The sequence below is a fragment of the Lissotriton vulgaris genome, chromosome 4_1 (assembly GCF_964263255.1).
Source record: "Lissotriton vulgaris chromosome 4_1, aLisVul1.2, whole genome shotgun sequence".
NCBI classification, from domain to species: Eukaryota; Metazoa; Chordata; class Amphibia; order Caudata; family Salamandridae; genus Lissotriton; species Lissotriton vulgaris.
Window position 1 is genome coordinate 554,733,957 of NC_141691.1, and position 27,406 is coordinate 554,761,362.

At 42.7% G+C, this 27,406-nt stretch overlaps 1 protein-coding gene across 2 annotated transcripts in view; it reads left to right on the top strand.

Annotated features, from left to right (window-relative positions):
- PDCD6IP (programmed cell death 6 interacting protein) overlaps positions 1-27,406 on the top strand; it is a 500,749-nt gene that overhangs the window by 459,766 nt on the left and 13,577 nt on the right. For both annotated transcript variants that reach the window (XM_086964745.1, XM_086964744.1), the window contains exon 17: positions 8,355-8,557. In XM_086964745.1, coding sequence (XP_086820871.1) covers positions 8,355-8,557 — 203 coding nt within the window. The remainder of the gene's footprint in view (positions 1-8,354; positions 8,558-27,406) is intronic.

A 27,406-nucleotide genomic window follows, 5' to 3' on the forward strand; every position in this document is an offset into this window, starting at 1 on the left:
CTATGATCTCCAAATAAACAACTTCTAGACCCTTCCCTCTTCTATCCCGCCACTATCCCTTTTTAATCCAACTAACAGACTCCTATGTCCAGAGCTCAAAATTATTTCATATTTCCCTATACTGCTTCATCACTGATCCTTTTTGGGTTTCGGTATAGCGTGCTACTCATCGAAAAGCGTTTTGACGTCTCGTCAGGGCAGTAGGCACTATATAAGTGCAATTACAATCTGGTCTCTCAAAAAGTAAGGGCTATTTGCAGAGGAAGTGGAACAGTGAAAGTTAAAACAAGGCAAGGACCACTAGCTTGGAGGGGGCATGTAGCTATAGCTCTCGCTGCAACAAATACTTAATTACACAACATGTCCTCTTTCAGAAGACCTAGCGGAAGAGAGAAAGTGCACTTCAGAGAGCGTAACCCAGTTAAAATATTTAGAGTCCTAAAATGAATGAATGAATGAATGAAATACATTTCTAGAGCGCATGGCTACTCAAGGGCATCCCAGCGCTAAATGCAGACCACTTCGAGTTCAAATGGAGTTAAGGAAACAAAAAGTTCTTCAGAAGCTTGCGGAAGGTCTGATAGTTTGGTTTGCAGCAAATCCACAGGGGTAAATGGTCCCACAGTTTTGCAGCATTATATGCGAAGCGGTGTCCTCTGCTTTGTGCTTTCCTTATTTTAGGAACTGTTGCCAACTGCTTGTTGTCAGATCTTAGCGATCTAGAGGGGAAATAAGGCTAAATGATAGATCTAATGATGGGTGGCCCTTTACCTGATAAGGCCTTGTGAGTAATACACATCGCCTTAAATTGGATTCTTTCTTGGATCGGTAGCCAATGCAGCATGGAAAGCGCAGGTTTGGCTGAAGTGCGTTGTGACGAATTAGTAAGTAGACCTGCCACACAATTTTGCACAATCTGCAGCTTTTTGATCGTGGGGAGTGGGGCTCCTAGGTATAGGTCGTTGATGTAGTCCAGGCGAGACAGATTTAGTGCCTGGACCAGCACTCTTCTAGCAGAAAAAGGAAGCACCGGAAGGATCTTTCTAAGCATTCTTACCATCCCATAACAGCAAGCTGCCACCTTGTGTGCTTGCTCCTTAAAATCCAAATTGTGATCCACCCACACTCTGAGATTCCTAATTTGAACTTTGGGGGAGGGGGGTGGGCCAAGACATTTAGGCCAGAAGGGATCTATTCTCTGTGTGGTATGATCCCCAGGAGCATCAGTTCTGTCTTGGCTCCATTAAGTTTCAAACATGAGCTTTCCATCCACAAAGAGACCTTTTCCAAGCATAATGCCAAGCCTGAAGCTGAGTTGTCCCCTTGACTAAGTGATACCACTAACTGAGTATCATCAGCATAAGTGATGATCTTGATGCCAAAGGGTATTACTATTTCTGCCAGGGAACTCATATAAACGTTAAATAGAGTGGGGCTCAGGGAGGAGCCCTGAGGAACCCCGCATCTAAGAGGCATTGGCTTTGAGGTAAATTCCTCTTCAAAGACTACAAAGGAGCGATCCTCTAAAAAAGAATTGTAGGCACTTTAATGCTGTGCCAACAATTCCAACCTTCCTAAGTCTTTGAATTAGCAGCTGGTGGTTAACCGTATCAAACGCTGCCCTGAGATCTAGCAAAATGAGTGCAGCGCAGCCCCCTCTATCCAGGATTTTTCGAAGATCCTCCACCACTGCCACAAGTGCAGTCTCAGTGCCCTGCTGAGATCTGAATCATATCTGTGTGGGGTGAAAGCAAATATTGTTTTCCAGGAAGGTTGAGATTGTGGAATTTACGTGCTTCTCTGCCATTTTTCCTATTCCTGGAAGTAGAGAAATCGGGCGATAATTAGCCAATGTCTCTGGGTCAAGGTTAGTTTTTTTTAAAAGAGCTCTAACCATATGGCCTGTTTCTAGAGGGGAGGTACTAATCCCTTTTCTAAAGAAGCGTTGATCACTTTTAAGATCACAGGTGCTACAGTCTCAGAGACTACATTTAAAATGCTAGGGGAGGCAGCATCAGTGGGTGCTTCAGATTTCAGTTGACTCAAGATTCTTCTGAAATGAGGTCAAATTCAATGTGGGGATTGCTTCCATCAGGTAGGTGGCGGAACTAGATGGAAGTAATATCTGTGGAGCCATCACTGCAGGGAATGACTTATAAATAGTTTGTCTTTTGTCATTAAAAAAATTCTGCAATTTAATTGCAGCTTCAAGGGATGTCAGCGATAACAATGGGGAGGAGCAGGAGGTGTTAAAAGTGATTTAGCAATTTTGAAAAATTTGCTAGGGCAATTTGCTGCTGGAGTAATTTTTTTTTCATAGTAAAGGGATTTGGCTGCTTTTATTTCAAGCTTATAGGTCCTTATTCCAAGTCTATATTTTGTTTATTTAGCATCTGTAGGATCTTTCCTCCAGTTCCTCTCTAGCTTCTTACTAGACTGCCTGAGTTCCCACAATATGGGCGTATACCAGAGATTGTGATTGGATCCGGATTTATGATGAGTGCATTTCTTTGGCAGAGTAGCGTCAAGTGATGACTCTAACCATCTATTAAGTTCATCATTAGCCATTACTGGGTTCGAGTCTATGGTGGGGATAGTGCCTTCCAAAATAGTTATCCACGATTTGATCGACAATTTAGCCCACACACGTACGTGCCTGATGCTTTTCTTGACAAGAATGGGAGCGCCTTGCGCTGTCCATATAAATGGGATAAGAGAATGGTCGGACCAGGGTAATGGAGTGGGATCATTGACCAGTAGGCTAGGAATATTAGAAAAAAATAGGGTCAAGTAGATGGCCTTGTGGACCTACTAACTAGTTGAATGAGTTGGAGCATCTCCAGCCCTTCGATTACTTCCAGAACAGATGAAAGTAAGACCTCGTCAAAATGTAAGTTGAGATCCCCAAGAAGGGTAAAATTGGGGAGAGAGCTAGCAATCCAGCAACAATATCGGGAAGCGTTTTACAAAAATTGCTTAAGGAGGCGGTACACTAAAATACCTGAGAGAGTGCTGACATGGGATTTACCAATAGTGAAAAAAAGACTTTCACAGTTGTGTAAGGATTCAAGGAGGTGCGGCAGCTAAATGTATCTTTGTAGATAATAGCTATTCCACCTCCTCTCCCTGTTCCCCTGTCAAGCCTCTGCATTGCATAGCCCGGGGTAGGGCTTGAACAATAGCTGGGCCAGCATCTGCATTCAGCCAAGTCTCAATCAAGAATGAGATGTCAGCGTTTTCTTCGTCTAACAGTAGATACATTTCTACTGCGGGTTTTGGTAATGAGCAACAGTTCAGAAGCTGCATTCTTACAACCTCTTTAGTAGGTGAGTATAAAGGAGTTTTCGACACAGGACAGAGTTTAAAATGGCAGAATTGGCAGTCTTTAACAGAGCCATCCGGTGGCATAGAATTTAAGCACTTACTTGTTGAAGTTCCACTATAACTATTAAGTTAGTTTATAGTGAGGGTGTAATTTTCTTTAGGTAAGCGGGCAGGGATCCTGGCCCCTGGTCCCAGCAGGGTGTGGACGGCCGCAGATGGGCTTGCCTTAGGCATGCCTCCGGTGCGCCAGCGGCTCGCCCGCTGCGCGGACGCGTCATCGGTTCATTATGAAGCCGAGTTGAACGTGACTGGGCAGGCGAGGCAGCGTCGGGACTAGAGCGCTGACCTAAGGTTTAGGAATCCTTTGTGAAATACAACAGTGTTTTATGTGATTTTGTGTCTTGCAGTACATACTAGGTCCTCTGCGAAGTTAAGATTTTGAAAAGTTGCCCTAAGTTCCAATAGTTGTTTCTTTTGAAGTGCAGCACATTTAGTAATATTTTGGGATGTGTGACCTATCTAGGTCGGGTCTCCTCCTACACGGGTCTTCGCTTCTAAGTCCGCACTAGCCTAGGTGAATGTTAATTACTTAAATAGTTTAGAGTACATCGGGCAATGATGAGTCGAACTGTTGTGATCCATTCACTATGCTCTTCAAATGTCTAGTTTGGAACGTGAGTTTATTTACATATTTGACAGACACTTCAGAACAACCGTTGCATTCACTGTACCATGCTGCACACCACCATGTTTGGGATACGAGGATACAAAATGCCGTCTTATCCCTGGTGTAAAAGGCTTCTACCTTATATCAGGAAATTCCAGGTATATGTTTGGTGTTCAAATATTCAATTTTCTGACTTAAATATTCTGTGATTCTGCTGGTAACATGAGCCTCAGTGTCCCAACCTACTCGTCAGAGGTGCTGCTCAGTTGAGAGGCGAGCTCGGTGTGCCTGGGGGTCTTCCAGGTGCGAAAGGTTGTGACTCTTACAGATTATCTTTGTGTTACAGATGTTACACGGTCAGTGAGCAGTTGTATTCCTTTGGTTACAAATAAACAGCCTTGATGCTAGTTTGCACCCCACTTGTAAGAGCATGCCCTGTTATGTACATTTCCACATTGCCATATTGTGCGCAACTTACCGTTGTATCTTAAAGCACCGACAAAGGGCTCACTTACCTTGTTACAGCCAGAAAGGACACGGGTACACCTCCTTATCAATTGCACAGCTGAAAAGTAAATGCCTTTTCTCTTCGGTGAGACAAGGGCATTCCCCCTTGTTCACCGGACATCTCTGAACTGTGTGCACTGTCCCTACTGGACAGTGTCCGATCCATCCTCAATATTCTGGGTTAGTTTGAAAGACATGAGTGCTCCGAGGAGTAATTCATAGTGTAGTGTTGAGGCCCCCAAGAAGGATATAGGGCTTCCCTCACTTCATAGATGATACTGCGCAGCAGTGCTGCCTTTGTGGTGTTAAAAATAACTTTTGCTGTGTACCAATGTATGCTCCGTGATCATTCCCTTTCATTTCATAATTTCACCTTCACTGATGCTACTTTCACCCCTTTCGCTACCTTTTTCTTTCATTGACAATTTTATGTCTATCCTTTATTCTTGTTGCTCTCCCTGTAGCCCTACTCCGCTCTGTCCTTCCAAGTTCTCTTTTTTCACTCTGTCCGCCTCTCCACTACTTTCTTGGTAGCACCAACGTAATGTTTCAACTGGAAAGGGGAGGCGCAGATTCCCTTTTCAGGGGGTGCAGCGTTGGAACAGTGTGTAAGTACAACTACATTATCTTCCTATAGTCTTTCGGTTTAAGAAAGCTTCAAGAACGTTCCTATTTGGACAGTGGTTTGACCTGGTAATGCAAATCCTCACTATTCAAAGAATGCACGTTTTACAGAGCTTTGTTTAGATTATTGAATCGCCATATCTTCTAGATGGCGGCCCGTACTCTTTAAATCGAAAAAAAAAACGAGTCGTGGTGAAGAAGTCTGAAAAGTCAGCCTCTCAGTTATGACGTCTTGAAAATGAGATTTCAGAATAACTCCTCCTTCCTGGTTAATGTAAAAATGAAACGATGAGCTGCGGTACAAAAATGACCTTTTTGATGATAGACCCAAGCAATAAAACATAGCAAGCAAGCACATGTTCTTTTCGTTCTGTGTATCTAATGTTTGAGCATGTCTCTGTCTTGTCCTCCAGGTGGCAGTGTTGTCACAGTTTGGGAATTGAGAGATAGATATCCTGATCATGTTTTGTCACGGAGCCAGAAAATAATTTGCTTGTGAACGGTGCGTTTTATTATCTTTGCTCTTGCACAAGTGCTGGCGCGAATTCGTTGCTTCTCTGCATTGGACATATATAGAACACAATGTCCCATTAGGTACCAGTAGAAAAGGCAATTTAGATTGTGCATGCAGAAAGCATTGCAAACGAAGGAAAACAAAGAGGCTCAATTCATTAGTATGTGGCTTGTTCACCAATTTTTGGGATAAATGCACATGGAAATACAGTTATAAAGCAGCACTGTACATGAAAGCATTCATGTGACAACCCAAATAACACTTGGTGACAAGGTGATAAATACAAGTGAAAGTGACGACGCAAGTGAACGGGATGAACAGCGTAGACGGCGCAAAGTGACAAAAATATATACAGTGTTGGCTCAAGAATAAATTCAAATCGTTTTCAAATTGCATTAGGACACAGTTTTGAGCCAAAAGTTGTAGTGCGCCAAAGAATTGCGCTGCAGTGTCGACGGCGTTTCGATCCACAGTTATTAAGGATCCTCTTCAGGACAGGGTTGACAGATTGTTGTAGTGCTGAGTATAAACTAAGCGCTGGTTCTAAGTGGTTGCCAGTCGTCAAGGGTCAATAAATTCAGGTGAACGGAAGGATCATCATAAGTATGAGACGGGGACCGTCTTGGTTGGCGAATATAACTGTAAGGTTTCTCTAGTTGATGCCGGGGAAGCTTCTGGATTAATCTGGCGCTGTCACTGAATGAATCAGGAATACGGGTTCCGACCTGCGAGGAGGTTGACGTAAACCCTGTCCTGAAGAGGATCCCTAATAACTGTGGATCGAAACGCCGGCGACACTGCAGCGCAATTCTTTGGCGCACTACAACTTTTGGCTCATAACTGTGTCCTAATGCAATTTGAAAACGATTTGAATTTATTCTTGAGCCAACACTGTATATATTTTTGTCACTTTGCGCCGTCTACGCTGTTCACCCCGTTTACTTGCGTTGTCACTTTCACTTGTATTTATCACCTTGTCACCAAGTGTTATTTGGGTTGTCACATGAATGCTTTCATGTACAGTGCTGCTTTATAACTGTATTTCCATGTGCGTTTATCCCAAAAATTGGTGAATAACAAGCCACACACTAATGAATTGAGCCTCATTGTTTTCCTTCGTTTGCAATGCTTTCTGCATGCACAATCTAAATTGCCTTTTCTACTGGTACCTAATGGGACATTGTGTTCTATATATACCTTATACCCAGTCCCAGTTTGGTCTATGGGTCCCACTCCTGTTCTTTTTCATTGACTCTCTGCATTGGACAGCATCGTTTGTTATGCGACACGCTCATGTGCCACCAGGCGCACAACACCCTTTGGGCTCACGCGGCTAGCTAGCACACAACGCACAGACATTGATCCTCTAAGCCGCGGATCCCACCAATCGAAGGACCGCTACCCCCTATCGGGGACTAACTCGCATTAGGTAACCCTACTGAATCCTTCCTGCAAAACCGCGCCAATCAGGGAAGTTGGTTACCAGACCGACGCACTGAGCCCCAAATGAGCCTTGACCCCCACTGGACTCGCAAAATCCATACCATTGAGCAAAAACCGAGCCATTACCGAAGTTGGTCACCCCAATCAACGCCGTGAGCCCCACACGAGTCTTGACCCATACTGGACTCAACAACCCGTACCATTGAGGCGCACCATTGTTCTAACCAGGCATAGTAATTTTGTACAGTCCTGATGATGATCATAAAGTTATTTTGAGCGCGGGATCGAAACGTCGACCTTTTTAAGTAGCCATACAGTGAAACCAATTTGTAGTAAGTTCTGTATGTACTACTCTGGTAAACACTTGTAACACTGATTTAAAAGTGTCCAGCTTGCTCACTTCTCCTTCGCCTGCGAAATCTCTTCCTTTGTCTTATAAAACGATCCTTTATCTTTTTACAGTGTTCTCTGTCCTGATTAAAGCACAGGATTGTGCCCTTTATTTCTGAAATGTTGCTCATGTACTGAGATGTTACAAATTTATTGATCATTATGAAAATAAACTCCCTGTCCGGCTGGATTTGGACAAATATATAGCAGCCTATTATGGTCTGTTTATCTTTACCTTATATCTTTGAAACTGCTTTGGACCGTTGTTTTTTCTCAATTGCAGTACTTGCCAGTAGCAGTCATCAGTGATATACAAAGTGAAACCGCGTTACTGCAGTCGCACAACCAAGTTGCTTCTGAATAACACGTTTCCAGATAGTTTTTTATTGAAATTAGGATTGAAAGCTGTACCTACTTGACCCGAAAAATAGCAGTTAATATATATAGAATTACAGGGACCGGTGAAGTTTTGAGTGATTTAGTGTGCCTCGTGAGTATATGGCGTAATGGCGTAAAGAAAAATACTGTAGTATGTATAATAGATATTGCATGGAATGCCTTCCCCAACAAACCCCCCGGCCCCCGCAACATGGTATTTATTGTGTGAGCTGAAAATTCACATGGGCGCTCTGCTTATGACTGTTTTTTGTTTATTAACATTTCACACATTGAAACCATTGTAGGCCTAAACGTCTTGCTTCATGTTGTGTTGTGATGTTACCATGAGCATAATTGTTCTTTAATTTATGTAACACAATTAATTAAAGTGTTAGATCAACGTTCATTTAACCGTGTTTTGAATTAAGATGCACATTTAAGTATTTTTACACTGGATGTATTTTACGTTACTCCGTTTTAATGTATGTCCATACGTATTGTTTTCAGCAGCCTAAGCCACAGCCACCTGCCCGACCTCCACCTCCATCGATTCCCACATCAGGAGCTACTGCTTCTTACCCACATCCAGTTCCGGGAGTTACCTCTGCGCCTGCATCCGCTCCAATGCCTACACCGCCTGCGTCTGCCACTACTGCTGCACCCTCACAGGCCCAGGGGCCTCCTTACCCAGCCTACCAAGGATACCCAGGGTAAACCTGAAACTTTCACTTTTGGACCACGTTACTGATATTGTTGTGCCTGTGAATCCTAGTCCTCGCTATTTATCTGTGCTCCGGCTTTTTTTCGTGTTATTTGATATATTTATGTTCTCTCCATCTTTGTGGTATTAGAAGTCCTAGCTGTGTAGCATCTTCATAACCATCCCAGGCATGCTTCTCCCCTCTGTCGACACAGAATCCCTGTTAAAATCTTATTGTATTGATCTTGTTTGTAAGGCCCTTAGGTCCAGTAAACTTTAAATAATTTTGGAGGATATAGCTGAAAGTAAAATCCTGTATCGAACCACCATGTCTGACAGATCTCTGGCTTACTTGGTGTTGTGTTATCTCTCGCAATCCCGATATGGTGCACCCCTATTTTCTATATTCCTTATCATCTAGTATTTTCCTACAGTTCTGGCATGACAGTTCCCATTCTCCCTACTACGGTAGTTTTCTTCACTAGCTCAAGTTCAGAACTCTTTCCTCCCGATTCCTCATTACTGTGGTGACTCCAATTTAAATGCCCCCTAGTGCCCTCACCGATACCTGAAATGAACATTCAAACTTTAGGATTAACATTGTTTATTAATTTATAAAGAGACACATACACCCATCTTCATCTCAAGACTGGTGTGGCTTAGTAAAGTGCAAAGAAGAAAGCAAAAACGACTAGAGAATAACAAGTGTCACCGTCTCTAATCCTTAAATGCATTCCCTATGGGTGTTAAACGATATGAAACGTATAACGTTAATAAATCCTACCCCACAATACCTACCAGTTGATTCAAAATGGGCAAAAAGGGACACACCAGTAATATCTCGATTTGGAGGACAAATGATTAATTCGGTTTGTCAATCTAAGTTCGTGTCTCAAAGGTCGGCAAACAATGTGCAGGACCCTTAAGTATTTGGGACAAGTTAGTTCATTGAAATGTGATGCCAACACTAATAAACACAATTGCCATTCCAATTGAAATCTTTCTTCCATATCTGCCAGCCTCATCAAAATGTTTCATGCCAAGCATGTCCCACACGATACAGCCATGATCAGTGATTGGGTCTGTATACTTTGCCCCAGTGGCCCTGGATCTTCTGTTTAGCAGCTCATAGCAGTAGTGTAATCTGTCAACATCTTTGTAACTTTAGTGGATAAGAGAGGCAATCAACTACCCCAAAAATGACGTAGGATTGTATTTTATCAATTTAACGTCAAACATTTGATCAGTGTCATCAAGGACGTCTGTCCAAATTCTCTGGTGCTTGGGACCGTGCCAAAGTGAATCAAGGAGGGTCCTAAAGATAACACAGTCTCTCCAGCAAAAGTTAGATATGCTAGTGTCCCATTTATGTACTCTGTTAGTACTGTAGTGCTGGTAGGTTATAATTTGAGTCTCTCTCTCACTGCAGTACTAAATGCGCTCAGTATTAGTCTTGTTAATAACCCCCCCCCCATTTTCCCCACCCCCAATCCTTGGCCATAACTGTCTTCCTAAGCTCTGGTTCCCATCTCCTTTGCCCAGCTGCCCCAACCTGAATCGCAACATCACCGAGGGCATTGTATATTTCAGACACTAGGTGTTTGCCGTCATCCTTCAGGAAAAAACATATTTCAAATCAGGTCATAGCTCTTGTGGCTGATTGAGCTGCCCTCTTATCTGTCACACAGTGCCTTATGCCTTATCTGAAAGTAACACAATCTTTCAGATTCGGGGTGGCCAGAATTAAGCTTAATCTATTCAAATGATTTGAGTCCTTGGTTGTGGAAGAGGTTCCCTGTTCGTTTAAAGTTGGCCATCTGCCTTGCCTGATATTGGGAGCTGTTTTCTACCTTTTTTTTAAGTTCAAAGCAAGTTTATTGGAAAAAGTAAGATAACAATATGTAAGAGATAATTACATAATGAATGAAAAAAGAACATACAATACAGCAATTAAAATTGGCAAGCATATAAATCAGCAAGGAAAAACATAACAATATGCCATATAAGACTGGTAGGAAGAGTGAAGAATTAAGCAAAAAAAAATGGAGAGTAACTTATAATATATATAGATAAAACATAGCAACTCAAGGGAAGTCATGGGGGTTTAGGTACTTCTTGGTGGAAGGGCGTTTGAGAGAGAGAACGTCCAGCACTGGCATCTATAAATGATGTAACTGGGTCCCAGAGGTCTCTTCGTTTTGGTGCTAAATGGAGTGGATATACAAAAGTGGTATCTAGACGGTGATTGTAACAAACGGCATACCACCACGCCTGATAGGATAACTTGGTAAATTCTTTCCAATTAGTAGTTATTTGTAGGAAAGCCACTGCTAATAGCAAGTGTATTATTTTAGTGTTAAAGTCGTAATCTGCCCAGATGTGAGAAGCACTGCCTAAGAAAATGAGTGAGAGAGAAGGGATGGTTAGAAGAGAAAATAGAGTTGATTTGAGACCACACTCTAGTCCAAAACTGATGTGTGAGAGTGCATCCAAAAAGTAAGTGAAATAAGTCTGCCCGTGGTGAGGAGCAGGTCCAGGATTTGTCGGAGGTGTCAGGGTGCCTGGTGCTAAGGGTAAGCAGCGACAATAGGAGTCGATTGTACACGAAAAAGAGTGTCTGAGTGGTGTTCGCAGCTCTAGAGGATTTGTGTAGCTTGAGCCAAAGTTTATTCCAAAGTTCCACAGTCTACGAAACTGCCAGGTCCTCCTCCCAAGCAGCCTCCGTCTTGGTTTTGATTCTTGGAACAGATGGACCATTTAGGAGTTTATAAATCTTGGAAGCGCGGCTATTATGGAGTAATAAGGGTCGTAAGGCAATCACATGCGTAGGTTCAAGAGAAGGAACAGAGGAGGAAGTAATCTAATTAGCTTGAGCTAGTTGAAGTGTCTGTACCAACTTAAAATATTGAGAACGAAAGCTAGATGGAAGATGAAAAGAGGTAGCCGCCTGTGGGAAGGAAATAGTTTGATCTTGAGTTTGATTGTAAAGTAAGTGTACCCAAATAAGGCCACGTTGTCTCCAGGATTTCCCAAAAATTGGCTTAATATTTATTAAAATGGCAGTATTATGCCAGATGGGGTGATCAAAGAATGACAGCAAAGGGGGGGTGGAAGAAGCTTAGAAGTATACTTAAGAATAGGGGTCGACAGGGATTGTGGTTTACGAGAAAAGGAAAGATATTCCTTAAAGGAGAATGGATAAATATATGATTGTTCAAGAGTAGTCCAGAGAGGGTAATTCGCTGAGGGTTCAGAGAACCATCTTGACGCTTGGTTTAGTAAGAAAGACCTATGATATAAGAGATAATCGGGAAAATTAACCCCCCCTTCCGTTTTAGGCCGAATCAGTCTTGAAATGGACATCCGTGATTTCCTATGACCCCATAGAAAAGCAGACCAGATAGAATCTTTTTCTTAAAATATGTTAAAGGAATGGCTAATGGAATATTGGATATTGGGTAGAGGACAATAGGTGAGAGCATCATTTTAATAGTGTCCAATCTGCCCCACCAAGATAGATATAAAGGGTGCCATTTCGTAGTCAGGGTGGTCAATCGTTGTATGCAATCATCCATGCAACGAGCAACTGTACCAGAAAGAGAAGGTGTGAAGTGAAGACCAAGATACTTGATGGAATTGGGATTCCATGTAAAACCCGAATTTGCAAAATCCGCTTTAAAAGTGTATTTGGTAAGAGGCAAAATTTCACACTTGTCTTTATTCAATTTGTATCCCGAGACATATGCAAAGGAATCAACCTCATCTAAGAAGGCAGGAAGATACAATTGGGTTTGAGATAAGAATAATAGAACATCATCAGCATAGGCTGCCATTTTGACTTCAGTTTTTTGAAAATTAAAGCCATGAATTTTGTCGTATCCTTAACAAAAATGGTTCTGAGGCGGGATTAAAGAGAAAAGGAGAAAGTGGACATCCATGTCGTACTCCTCTACCAAGAGATCAATATGGAGAAAGGCCACCATTCGCCGAAACCGCTGCTCTAGGATGGGAATACAAAATAGAAATTAAAACCAGACCAGTCTAATGCACGAAAGAGATAGGGCCATTCAACTCTATCGAACGCTTTCTCTGCGTCAAGAGCTATGGCTGCCAGGGGATGAGAGGAATGTGAGGTTTTAGAAAGGATGTCAAAAAACAAACGAGTGTTGTCCGTAAGCAATCTACCCTTAACTAAACCAGATTGTTCCTTGCCCAATAAGTCAGGCAACAGGGATTCCAAGCGTAGAGCTAGAACTTTAGAGAACATTTTGTAGTCAATGTTGACCAAAGAGATGGGTCGATCGTTCTTGCAGAATTGCGGATCTTTACCCTCCTTGGGAATGAGGCAAATAAGAGCATCTGAGAAAGAACCTGAAGAGGTACCCGATTGTAAAAAGATAGACAGAAGCATATGTAATTTAGGAATAAGTAAATGCGAGAAGTGGGTGAGAAACTCTACGGTAAAACCGTCCGGCCCAGGAGCTTTGTCTTTTTTAAGAGTCTTCAATGCAGCAAAAAGTTCCTTCTGTGTAAGATCAGTCTCCAATGATGATCAGGACGGTTTTCGGGGGAACGCTGGATTTTGGAAAGAAATTGAGATAAGCAGGTGTCGGAAGAAAGAGTTTCAGAGGAGTATAGGGATTCATAAAAGTGAAGGAATTCATTGAGAATCTCATCATTATTGCGTTTCAGTGAGCGATCCTGGCCATAAATAGAATCTATATTAAGTTTGTTCTGTTTGACCTTTAGATAATTGGGCAACAATTTCCCAGCTTTGTTCTGCACACCATAACATTTAGCACTAGATCGTAACAGGAAGTTAGAAGCATTATTCGTAGTTTTTTTTTTAATTGAAATTTAGTTTGAATAAGTTCGGATAGGGATTCGTTTGACTTAGATGAATAATAAGAGTGTTCTAGGCGTTTGATTTTGGTTAATAGGTCATTAGAAATTTGTTGCGCTTCTTTCCGCTTGCGAGAAACATATCTGAGAATAAAGTCCCTAGCTGGAGCTTTAAATGCATCCCGGACAACAGGAAAAGAAACAGCTTCTGTTTGATTTAAAAGAAAGTATTCCTGTAAGAAAGAGGTAAAAGAGTTTGTAAAAACCGAATCCAGAAGCAGAGAATTATTAAAGCGCCATTGGCGCGTAAGTGTGGGTTTTTGCAGTACATCCAAAAGTAAAGTGACGGGAGCATGATCAGAAATTAAAATGGATCCAATATCCGCACCTATGAGTGATTGGGAGAGATGATGGGAAAGGAAAATATAATCTAGCCGTGATTGAGTGTGGTGTGTTGGCGAATAAAAGGAATATTCTCTCAAAGTAGGATTACATAGCCCCCATGCATTAATAAGTTTGTATTGATTAATGATTCGAGTGAAAGATTTGAGACTTATGAGGGATGAATGGACTAGAGGAGTGCCTATCTAAAAAAGGGATCAAAGACCCTGTTACAATCACCTACCAATATGAAATTATCGTCATAGTGCTGCATAATGTGTGGAGCCAGGGAAGTCCAAAAGGAGGCATCACCAGACGTGGGAGCATAGAAATTCAGAAGGGAAATAGGGACATTGTTTACTGTGAATTTAACATGAACCCATCTTCCTACATGGTCTGTGGAATGTGTTATTATCTTAACTGAGAGGGATTTCTTAAACAAAATGAGGACGCCATTTCATTTACCATCACCCGGGGAACAGAGAACCTCCCCCACCCAACACCTCTTAACCCCTTAAGTGCTGCGTCGGGGCGTTGGCCGACGGCAGCACTACCTCCCCAGTACTGCGCACGACCATTGGACGTCCATTCAGCACTAGCTCGAATGGACAGCGCAGCACTGGGGAGGGAATTGCGCCGCTCCTATGGTGTTAAGTTTGGTTGATTCTTCAGTAGACAGATGTGACTCCTGTATACATGCAATATCAGCACCAAGTTTTGCAAGATGTGAAAACTCTGTCGCTTAATAGGCGAATGTAAACCCCTGACATTCCAAGATATAATTTTTAGAGGCATACAAGAAACTTGTGAATATATATTAAAGGCCAATTAAAGCAAAAACGTAAAGGCTAAAAACTGTAAAAATGCATTAAAAGCCAATAAAAGCAATATCATAGAAGATAAAGACTGTATTCAGCAACATTCAAACTGTATGTAATGAGAAGCAACGGAAAATAGATGAAGGAGGGAAAGAGGAGAAAGGGAAAGTAAGAAAATAGTAATTGAGGAATATGAAGAGGAGGTAGTACAGGAGAGAATGTGAAGCTGAAATGTCGGTCAAAGAAGATATATGAGAGAAGAAAGAGACAAAGAAGAACATGGAAAACAAGCTAAAAGGAGGTAATGGAAAGGGTAGTCAACTTACATAACGTCCAAAACATACAAGGGGTGAGAGGATGGAAGCCACACAGAACAATGACGGGTCCAAAGCTCAGGAAGGAGGGCGGGGCGGGGGGGGGGGGGGGGGGTGGGGGGGAACGGTTCCAACGAACTCCGGAGAGGTAATGGAGGGAGATAACACGCAGGAAGGAAACCTGTAAAAGGGAAAAAATAAACAATGCATAACAACATTAGTGATCAAAGAAATAGATTAAGTATACATCATGAAGCAATTCTTATGAGTAACATTCATAAACAATAACTTTGAGCTCAGCAAAGCCAAAAAACATCAGCGAAAAGAAGTTACTTAGAGCTCGATGTAGAGGCAGTATCCATCGTGACAACAGTGTGAGAATAAAGAAAGCTCTTCAGCTTTAACGGATCATCATAAGTGGTAGTTTTATTATTGAAATTATTGAAAGTCTCTTTGAAAAGGCAAGGATGAAATAATCCAAAGCGTGCTCCCATGGAACGGAGCTGAGGTCGAAGAGATAGAAACTCCTTGCTTCGGTCTGCAGGAGATTTAGCATAGTCCTGCAAGAAGAAAAGAGGATTTCCTGACCAGGTAATTCGGTTCATGGCTTTGGCAGCTGATAAAATTTTAAGCAGATCAGTGTACTCAAGGAAGTAGATGATAATACCCCTCGGTTTTTTGACAGCAGAAGCAGATAATGCACTGGGAGGAGGGCCCAGACGATGTGCTCTCTGTAGATTAAGAGTAGTACCTTCTGGTAGTTGAAGAACTTTTGGTAGGAAAGATTTGAAAATCTGTTTCTATTTTCCAAATTTTCCATTTGCTTGTGGAGAGCTGAGACCTGTGCACATAATGGGTCCACCTTGGAAGCAGAGGAATTAACCACTTCAGCGCGGATGACAAAGCCAGCTCGTCATGGGCGTTACCTGCGCTACGCGCATGACGAGCTGGCTTTGTCACGTAACCCGCGATATTTGAAAATCCAGCGCACAGCGGGAAAACGCGGTAGCGCGGAAGCGGTTAAGAGAAACAACATTTTGTTCCAACAGGGTAACACGTTCGTCAACATTTGACCATTTCTCAGAGAGTATTTGGAGTGTGGTTTTAGTTTCCTCCATAAAGGGGCGCAGAGCCCTAATTTCATCCAACAGAATATCCATTGTAACCGAAGTCGGCTGCTTGGGAGTTTTTTTTAACCTTTTGATGGAGCCCTTGCTCGGTAAGGACGCTGACGCAGCCGAGAATGTAGATGAACTTTTAGGTGAGTCGTCCATTGTAAGACACTGGTAATGAGAACTCATGTGAATTAAGAATTTACGTGGAGAGGGAGATGGTTTATGTAAATCCTTAGATGACCTTCCCATAAAGAAGGTGTGCAGTTCAAGAATATAGCAAACATGCAATGAAATTACAATGCACACCTACTAGAATAGTATTACAGTCAGTCAACAAACTAGGTAAGTATAGCTAGTGTAGAAGATACCGTAAAACATGTGAGGAGTAAAACAGAGGCCATAAGCCAAAACTATGACGGAAGTGCCATAGGTACAGAGTTAGTGAATTCAAATGCATATGAGGCATAAATTCCAACAAGAAGAAACCATGTTATAAATATGCAGCCAGCAACCCCGGGACAGCGTTTCACTCGCTCGGAAATCCTTCGTAGAAAGATTGATTCACCTCGCCCCACTACGTGGAGATCTACTCCCACATCACCCACGGATCATTTGGCTTCGGCCTTAAGTTTTACCACGGATTGACTTACCCCACCCCGCCCATCACGCAGAGATCTACTCTCGTACCTTGTTCAGACCATTCGGCTCCGGATTACTCTACTAAATCATCCCCGGCATTCACGGAACCGAAGATGTAATCTCGGACCTTCCAGCCCCCGCGCCCGCTCCCTGTACCTTGGTCCCCCAAGATATTAACACAGATCCTTGACCCGTGGTACTCCTCCATATCTTCTTCCAGTTGCCAGATGCACTGCCTTCAGCCCCTCAGTCCTGATGATGATCAAAGTATTACGGATCGAAACGCCGTTGACTCCCCAGCGAGATTCTAGGCGCCCTTCACTCAGTGGTTCTCAGAAAATGAAAAATGAAGACTGAATTGTTCGATTAACACTCTGTTTTTACGCACTGTATATAATTATTCACATCACACTTTGCGCCGACCACGCTGCTCTCACTGTCACTTGCGTCGCCGTAGTGCCACTCACCTTTGCACTCGTGCACCTTGTACAATTTTGGGCTATCATTTGCTATTAATTAATTGCAGTGCTGATACTAACTGTAATTACAATTGTCCTTTATGATTTTTTTGAAATGCTGATATAAATGATGCTTTGAGCACATAAGAAAAACAAATTGAGTCTCCTTGCTCTCTTCTGGATAATACTGTACAGATATCCTGTTTAATTGTCTACAAATAATACCAGTTGGGATATTGTCTCTTATATATATCTTTCTACCCCAATCCCAACAAGGTTGATGAGTTTCCACTCCTGTTTCTTTACACAAGCCAAGTAATGTAAGCATAAATAGCATAAAAAAATAAAACATATCTGAGCTATAAAAAAAAATCAAGTGTATGTGAAATAGAGGACAACAGCGCATCACAGCAATACATTAAATGACTGGTAGCAGTTAAGGAGAAAATTCCAGTAAATTGAGAGACATTTATGGGAGAAGCATGAAGTATGTAGTTGTGGTAAAAAGTGCATTATATAAGTGGAATATCGAAAAGTAGCGTTTAGCAGTACTCATAAAGCATCTCCATGTGAGAGGAGCAGCGTTGAAAACAAGAAGGCGGAAGAGTAACCAGCGCTGTCAGCTGAATGAAAAGGAGCCGCGTTAAAGCGGGGGCTGTGTTGTCAGTATGAAAGAAATAAAATGGTGACAGTTCGTTGGTGGGGTCACAGCGAGTTAAAGAGCGCCAATTCCAGGCAATTCTGAACAAGAAGGTCAGGGCGCAGGGGAAAGCGGCATGAAGAAAGCGTGAGACAAGCATATGCGAAGAGCAGAAAATCGCGTTGGAGAAAGACTCGGTCAGCGGTGCTCATAAAATGGCGGCCGCTATCCAGAGAGCCTAACGCGCCACTCACTCGTCAAAGAAAACAGATGTAGACGCTGCAAAAATGCCTCGAAAGGGAACCTGTCGGGTCTTCAAGGTTTCCCACGGCATCTCCTGCAATCCGGCGTCCTGTTGCGGCGGAAGGAGCTCCGCTGGGTCTGTCGTCGTCCCCGCCTCCCGGGAGAGCTAGGAGGACACCGCCCTCTTCTACGGGCGCTAGCCACGCCCCCAGCTGTTTATACCTTGAAAAAAATGGGAAGTCAGGGTTAGGAGATGGATACCTGGATTATCCTTGGCTATACATAATTGTTTAATAAAAAAGACTTCAGCTTTTGTAGCAGGGGAAGAGTATAAGCCCCAAGAATGATAGTTTGGGTAGCCAAGGTGTCTTCCAAATGTGGCTCCCCAGTGATTATGAAACACCAGGCTTTCAGTTGCCAGCCTCCCCCGTTCGACTATGTACCGAGCAGCATGATGTTAATTTAGGACATGTGGCAAAGACACCACTTTTTTGTAGATGCATAAATGGTGCATTGAGATACCCTTTGGAAGTTGTAGGGAGGGTCGATTCCAGGTATAAACATTTTGGTATGGCCGTCACATTAACTGCAGCACTATGCCCGAATCAGGAGAGCCCTCTGTTGTGCCATTGCTGCTGCTCCAATTCAAGGAAGCTTAATTCTATGTAGTTAACATGGGATGTGTCTTCCAGGGAAGAGAATATCTAGACTCCTAGGTATGTGATGTGTTTTCTAGCCCACGCCAAAGGGAAAGGCAACCGTATTGTGTTTTCTTGGTCAACCGGACTGATAAATTTAGGCGTTGGCATGTCTCTAGGTTGATTTTTAAACCCGATGCCCTGCTAAATATATCCAGCTTGTAATTGAGGGATGGGAGCAAACGTACCAGCTTAGTTAGCGGGGGTTTAACATGAGTTTAGAATCTTTAACACATTCCTGTGCTGCATTTTCATCCCCTTAGTTAGCTCTGTAGAGTTTTTTAAAATAATATTTTTGGAATGCTTGTTTAATATCAGTTTCTTTAGTGGACAAGAGTACCTCCATAGTCACAATGGAGGCGATCTGTTTCTGTCAAGCCCTTAATTTAGCAGCAATAAGTCTTCCGGTCCTGTCCCTTCCCTCATGGTACAACACATCATTGTCCCTAATACAGTAAACAGAGTACCCCCCTTCACATGCCTGTATTTTCAGGGCTCTTAAATTATATGCACTTGCCTTAACATTTTCATCATTTTATTTTCATGTTTTAATTCAAAAGCTCTTTGTATTACATAATGACCAAAATACAGAATAACATCTTTATAAACAAATGTAAATCTGCTTCCATTCTTTTAGAGAGATACCCCGTTGGTATCGCTCCATTCTTTTAGAGCCTATTCTCATATACGCATTATTGCTCAATTCATTCGTATTGAAAAAATACCATGCAATGTTTTCCTATCACATATTCATCACTACAGACTTCCATATTCTTATTTCATTGTGTATATAGACTGCAAAGTGGTCAACATTTGTGTAATATCTGTATGTTTTTTAAATACTTTCCCCCTCCTCCTGAAGATGTATTACACCCTGCTAAATGTACACAATCATAAATAATAATTCTCAGAGTAGATTCCACCAAAAAGGGACTTACTCGAATACAGTTGTGTCATCATCGGTGTCCATTTACTGTAATTGGGAAAATTCCCTGTCTAGACTTAAAATAATAATTGGTTCTTTTGCAAAACTAAAAGTCTGCAAAGTACAAAGCAGCATGTGCATACTTTTCCTCCTGCCAAGTTCTATTTCTTATGGAATGAAAGTTCTCCTGTGTCTTATTTTGGGGAAGAGTGCAGTTTTATCCACTAACCCGTATGATCTTACATGACTGAAACCCTTTTCCCCTAAGAAGCTCCTCTTTTTCCTCTTGTTTTTCACTTTTCTGAACCTGTGTGGGCTTGTGCCCTTCCATGGTCACTCCGGACTTGAAATAGGTTCCATTTTCGTGTTTTTCTTGATCCACTCCTCATTTCAGAGTACATACTGTTAAGGTGCAGTTCACTGGAAATTTCATCTTAAGTCTGTGTTTTCCACAGCTCTGTGGCAAACTCTGTCATGGGCTTATTTCTTGTGAGGTGTTCTTTTTGCGGCAAAAGAAAATCTTGAAAGTCTGTGTGTTGTCTTCGTGTGTGTGGTCTGTTGTCTTCGTGTGTGAAGTCTGTTGTCTTCGTGTGTGTTATCTTCTGGTCTCCCATGCAAATAGGTATCAGTCCAGTCTCATTCTGCCGGCCCGCTGGAGAAAGGGATGCCATATATCCTCAAGTGTAGACCGTTGACCATTTCATTTATCAGTCACCTTTAAAAATTATGCCAACGTCTCCATAGCTTCAGGACATATGGGGGCAGCCTTATTCTCCACTTTGGCAGAATACACAGCTTTGTGCTGTCGGGAAAGGAGTCTAGCTATCTATTGGTGTGAGTTTAGGTCTGCATTCTCATATGTGTTCTGCAACAGAGTCAGTTCCATGTGGCATGTTATTCCATCAAATACCTCAAGAGCGAGATTAGAGAAGTAGCACTTTGCAAATGATCATAACTATTTTCCAATCAATAAGTGAATGGCTGTCTTCAAATGGATGCTTTCCAGCAACGTTTTCCATTTTGATGTTCAGAATGTATCTTTCATTGAGAATACCTACAGTATGTCAAGTTAATCATTGAAGTTGAGAGCAACTTAGCTATGGAGGCGTTCCACTTCATCTGATTCAGTATAATCAGCAGATTTTTCACCTTTGAAGAAGAAAACTTTGAGAAGTAAGCAGCACCTCAGAGCGTGGACCCCCAGACACACCAAAGGACGTTTCTGCACTGACCAAAAGACCTAAAGTGCAGATTCCGCCCTCTTGTTGAAGGACTGCAGTCTATTCTACATCACATAATTTCACAAAAATTCTACAGTATTTCAAAACACCAGCTCACCAATCACACCATATGGTGGGTTCCAACTTCTGCCTGCAGCTTATCATTTTAATTGAACCTGCAATAGGAATAATCCTAAATGGAGCCTCCACCACCAGCCAGCAACTCATTGACTAAAGAAAATAAATACAAAGTGTGAGATTAAGATCAATTGTTCAACCCTTAGGTCACCAGTTTGACTCAATCATGGCCTTAGTCGGGAGGAAATATTATTTGACTCTGACTTCAAACCACCAAGGAGGGGAGCAATCTGCATGTCATAGATTGCAAAGCCTGTGGAATGTCTAACATCTATGAAGCCTTTCAGTGCATCTGCATTGCTAGAGTTCTATGACAGAGCTCAATTGGGGTCAATGAAAAGATTACCTGAGGACTGACTAGAGAGAAAAAACAAAATAATAATTAGATCTTCAATGAATCTCTTGGTTTTCCATTGTTTCCAGAGCTACCCTGACTTCTATCTTTGAGTTTCCATTACGATCGTAGAGTAGTAATTTTGCCTTTCATGTGGGCTTTCACAGTTTTTGTTACATTTTTGACAGACTAGCTAGAATACTTTTGCTTTGAGAAGTTGTAGACTGCTAAACAGCCCCTTCCCCTTGCGATACCCTTTAAAAGGTGAAATACCATTGGCAAACACCAATTTACTTATTTGACTTTTAGGTAACTCCGCAGTGCGTGTGTGCAAAACATGCACTAGTGGCATAAATGTCAAATGTATCGTTTGGGGTGCTGTGACTTTTTACCGCCCACGGATCGTATTTTAAAAGTTGCCAAGCAGCTATGTAACACTGGAGTGATAACCAGTCAGAATAAAAACGATATGCAAGGACTTTTGTAACATTACATAGGTCACCTGTGAAGTGTGCCCCCAAGGCCAAGACTCTGAAGTGAAACATGCACGTCTTGCTAGATTTGAATATTATGGTAGTAACTGCACCCAAAGGGCTTTACTTCAGGGCTGATGGCAGCTTTCCACTTACAAAGTGGCCATTGCATTCATAAATAAGATATGTTTCTATCCAAGCCTAAGAAACCGGTACAGACTGCATCTTAGCAAAAGTGTACTTAGGAGTGCAATTTTAATCCCTTGGAAAACCTTGATTTCTTGTACTATTGTTTCATGTATGATTTCTACAAAGGCTGTTCATTTTAACTTGTTAAACAGGAATTGCTTTACTAGTTTTTGGAGGGTGGGAATGTACCCGTGGTATGTTAAGTATTTTCCTTCAACTGATTTGAACTTGGTACCCCATCTCCCTCCCAAAGGCGATACACTAATGAAATTTGGATTAGTGAAAGGGTAGAACACGACTGCACACCATATCTGGTTTTCCTGAAGGACTCAGTACTTGTATTCTGCTTTCGCTTTAACCCAGAACTCTGAAGGTTGCTTCCAAGAATTAGGCAAGCTGGCCTACTGGTACCCACAGGGACATAAAGAAGAGGGTATCTTCAAAGAGGAACCTGCGCCAAGACCATTTGTAGCTTGACCTACTGCTGTGACCTTCAAGAAAAGGGGTAGATAAGTTGGGTTCCTCTTGTATATATGTTCTGGGTCCTCCAGAAGAACTGCTGTAGGCGTGGGAGTACTTGGAGCATCCAACAAGAACTTATTCCACTTTTCGTAAAGTTGGTACTTAAGCATTTTTCTACTCCTGAAGGCTGGGTCAAGGTGCTGAGCTTACCAGAAAAAGACATGACATTGTCAGACACTTTTCCCAGGTTTGATCTTCTAGAAGCTTTTGAATGAATTTTGAGGCGACCACAAGGCCATGAAAAGAAGGTACCCTACATTTTGGAGTCCTTTTTTTGTTTAGTTTTTTTTACATGAAGCAGCCCCTGACAGTTGAAGGATTTTGAATGCCAGTAAAGTTTGCTGTCCGAGAACGTGACTCAGGCGAGCCTGCAGTATCTCTTCAACCTAATGCTGCTTCTGGTTGGCCACATATGATTGCTAGGATGTGATCTACCCTACCTCATTCATTTGTATCATAATTTACCTCCAGTTGTTCTCCATAAGTATTTGTGATTGTTTCCTTGAAAAATTCCTAACCCCTGAGGACCTTTAAATATTTATTCTGTTTTAATCATTAGCGCTTTATTCTTCTTTTTAGTTAATTGGTGTGGGGATTATATCAGTTTTAATACTTGGCTTTAATATTTGAGTGCTGCTAAAATGTTTACATACATTTCCTCTATAAGGAAGCCTATTGCATGTGCCACAGAACTTGGGTATGGACAGTCTTTCTCAGAAAAACCTGCTTAAACTTTTCAGGCTTTTGACTGTTCAAGAATGGCGCTGTCCCCCATCCTCCCTAGTTAACTGTTTGGTTCCCTGCAGTTAAGGTTAAAAGGCATGAAGTCAAATGCTCTGTATAAAGTGATAAGCGTCCCTGTTTGGCTCTCATGTGGAAGACGCCCTACTCAAAGCAGTTATTTTTTAAATAAAGATGGAATTTCCCAAACGCCACTGTAAGAAATTGTAGTATTATTTGGGTAGGCCAACTACTTACCTCAAGCCTTATCAGGGTGACTCCCACAGTCACTTAATTAAACTTCGCTCAACACCCATGTACCTATGGCCCAGAGCTGACCGGCTTAACTTACAACAAAGTGTAAAGTATTTATACAGTACCAAAACAGTAATGTAGTCAAAATGCAAAGCAATAAAAATCTCAAACCACGTTAGAAAAAATACAAGTACAATTTAATAAACAAACTGCCAAAAATACAATAAGGACACCCAGAGATTTGATTTTTTTAAAGTGTTAAGTAGAAATAGCACCAAGAAACATAGTGACAATGATAGTCAGTGATCACAGCTGACTGGGACCTAGGTGCAGCCCGGGTCAGATAAACCAACTGCGCTTGTTCTGGTAAAAGAGTTTACTTCTGACTTAGTCCTTTAAGACTCGATCAACCACAGGAGTACACTTGTAACCCCCTTATCCTCTCCTCTTCCCCAGGACCTCAGAGGAGGAACTTAACCGCTTTGCTGCAGCTGGAATTCCCCTGTGGTGCTAAGAAATTTGGCACATGTGCGGTTCGGACGGCCTGGCTGTCCTCTGCACACGCCCACCGTGACGTCAGACAGCAGGGGGCCGTCCGACGCAGGGAAGAGGTTAAAGACTCGGTGTCAGTGAAAGGCCAAATGCAGTGTTCAGTCCAAACCCAATTCCCAGTGGTCAGATGGATACTTCCAGTAAAAGGCCTCTTGCAGCTTGTTGTCACAAGAAGCCACACAGGAGGTCCGGTCCGCCAACTGACCCTTGAAGTCCACTTTTCTGTCCTGGATGCAATAGTTAGCAGATACAGTCCTTTAGGGCTCCTCTCAGATCTCAGACAGCAGGTCTAATCCTCTTCTGATCATATGCAGGTCCCAGAAGTATTCTGAAGTGAGGGCCCGGAGGTGCCACATCCATTGCCTTGCACTAGCTAGCGTGTGGAATGACGCCTGGGCATGCCCTAACCAGTGGGGTATAATTATTTATTTATTAAGAAGTTTTATATAGCGCTGGTCAGACCCGAGGGTATTGGAGCGCTTTACAACTGAAATTAAGCTAAAATCACATAAGAAAGGTATAGTCTCACATAATTACCTTAATTAAGGCTGCTGATGATATCAGGGATCAGGGGGGTCAGCTATCCTGGTAATGTTGGATTTATCAGCGGCCTTAGACACGGTCGACCACACCATCTTGGTCGACCGTGTCGAGGGATTCGGTATTTGTCACTCAGCTAGAGACCTACTTGCCTCTTTTCTGGCCAGAAGAACGCAGGCTGTCACCCTAGGACCCCTCCAATCGGCACCACTCTCCTCACCATGTGGAGTTTCTCAAGGCTCATCCCTTAGTCCGACACTATTTAACATCTATGTGTCAGACCTTGCTAGTACCATCAAAGCAAACGGGATGAGCCTAACCTCCTATGCCGACGATACCCAGTTGGTATTAGCTATCAAAGGCGACGGAGATCAAGTGGCAGAAAAATTCCAAAAGGGATTGTTAGATATAGGAGAATGGATGGCCACCAATTGTCTGAAATTGAACTCAGATAAAACTGAGGTGGTCATCTTCGGACCTCTTCTCCCAGCCTGGCCATCAAACTGGTGGCCAGAAGCTTTTGGTATCCCTCCAAGCCCGACAGCCAAAGTCAGGAATTTGGGAATCATCTTCGACGAAGGTCTAAACTTCATGGACCATGCAAACAAAACAGTATCTACAGCTCATCTAAAGTTGAAGATGATTAGAAAAATTCGCCCCTTCCTCCCGGAGTCAGCGGTCAAAACATTGGTCAGTTCCTTAGTGCTATCAACTCTGGATTACTGCAACTGTCTTTTCCTCAATGCACAATCCAGAGTCATAAGTAAACTACAATCTATTCAGAATGCAGCAGCACGTCTGCTCTCTGGTAAAACAAAATATGAGCCAATATCAAAAAGTATAAAGGAATACCACTGGCTTACTATTCGCAACAGAATACACTTCAAGTCCTTATGCATTGTATACAAAGCACTCAAAAACCAAGGACCACACTTTCTGAAAGAGCAGTTGCAACTGTACAAACCAAGCAGACTGTTACGCTCAGCTACCCTCAACCAATTGGTTATTCCTCGCACCAAGACGGTGTCTTGGGGTGATCAACGCTTTTTGGTAGCAGCCCGAAGCTTTGGAATACTCTTCCCCAAAACATCAGGCAGAGCCCCTCCCTCCCTCCTTCACTTCCGCAAACTCCTGAAAACATGGTTGTTTGATCAGTGACTCCCCTTCCTCCCCCACTTTCCTTTTTACAAGTAACTGTTTTTATCAGCGCCAAGACACCTGAGGGTATTTGTCGCGCTCTAGAAATGTCAAAAAAATAAATAAATAAACATAAATGTTCAGAGAACCCAGTGTGCTGAGCGTCATTGAGGTGGGGAAGTCCTGAGATAGCCTCGATGAGCGCACATTGTCTTGGGCTCAACCTCGTTCCGGGAGGAGGGAACGAGGGGGGGGGGGTGCAATGTCAAGGGGCTGTAAGGTGCCTGAAGAGGTAGTTTGAGGTGGAGCATTATCGAGTGGTTGTAGATTGTAGGAAAAGGTAGGTTGTAGTGGAACATTTTCAAGGGGCTGAAGAGTGCAAGCTTATTTGTTTCGGCGGCGGCTCTAGGTTCAGGAAGGCGCGGTTGAGGTAGAGGTCTTTTAGGAGTCTTTTTAATGTTACAAAAGAAGTGATAGTCCTCATATCAGCTGGGATGGAGTTCCAGATTTTTGGTGCGTTTCCCTCGAAGGATCGTGCAGCAGTTTTTTGTTTGCGTGTTTTCGAGGGGATGAGTAGCATGGTGTTGGAGCTCCTGAGGTTTCTTGTCTGGCCAGCTTTCTTGAGTTTGGAATCCAGGTATTCCGGTTTCCCTGTGTGCAAGGCTTTGTGTGAGAGGCAGGCAGTCCGAAAGCTGACCCGCATTTCAAATGGGAGCCATTTTAGTTCTCTGAGTGCGGGTGATAGGTGGTCAATTGTTTTCACTCCGATGATCATTCTGGCAGCTGCATTGAGAGTTGTTTTGAGGTGGGCTAGGTGGGATCGAGCTGTACTGGTGAGGATTGCGTTCCAGTAGTCTAGTTTGGATAGCACCAGTGATTGGTTGGTTTGTTTGATGTCCTTGGGCGGGATGAAGGGCTTGATTTTGTTGAGGAGCTTAAGATTGAAGAAGGCACTCTTCGCAGAGATCTTAATGTGTTTGTTCATGTTCACTTTCATGTCTAGGGTAATTCCTAGAGATTTTACAGAATTAGCCGGAGTGAGATTACCGTTGAGGGCATCGATTGCTTTTAGCCACTCTACGATTTGAGGGTTTTCTTCTTTGTTGGAGTTGGAGGAATTCAGTTTTGCCTTGATTGAGTTTAAGGTGGTTTGTTGATAGGCAGTGTTGAATTTCCCTAAGGGTGTTGTTGAGTCTCAGAATGTCATTAATGGAGGAGGTTTCCAAGTAGATGTGGGTGTCATCTGCATGTAGATGGAAGGGAATGTTGGCTTTTCTGAGAAGGGTGGTGAGGGGATCCATGTATATGTTGAACAGCTGAGGGGAGATCACTGAGCCTTGGGGGACACCTCTGCTGGTGCGGTGTAGATCAGACATAAAGGTTTTGATTTTTACCCTTTGGACGCGGTTGTGTAAGAAGGAGGAGAAGCATTTTAGGACCACCCCGTCCGCACCTACTCTATCTTGGAGAACTTGATGAGCAGATTGTGGTTAACCGTGTCAAAGGCTGCCGATAGGTCCAGGAGGATGAGTAGGCAGCTTTGGTCGGTGTCTAGAGACTTGTGGATGTCATCCAGGATGTTGTTTCAGTGCGATTGGTGTGGATCTAGCAGGTTGATGTTGTCCATGTGCTGGGTCAGTTGATGGAGAATGCATTTTTCAAGGATTTTGGGTAGAAAGGGAAGATTGGAGACAGGTCTGAAGTTG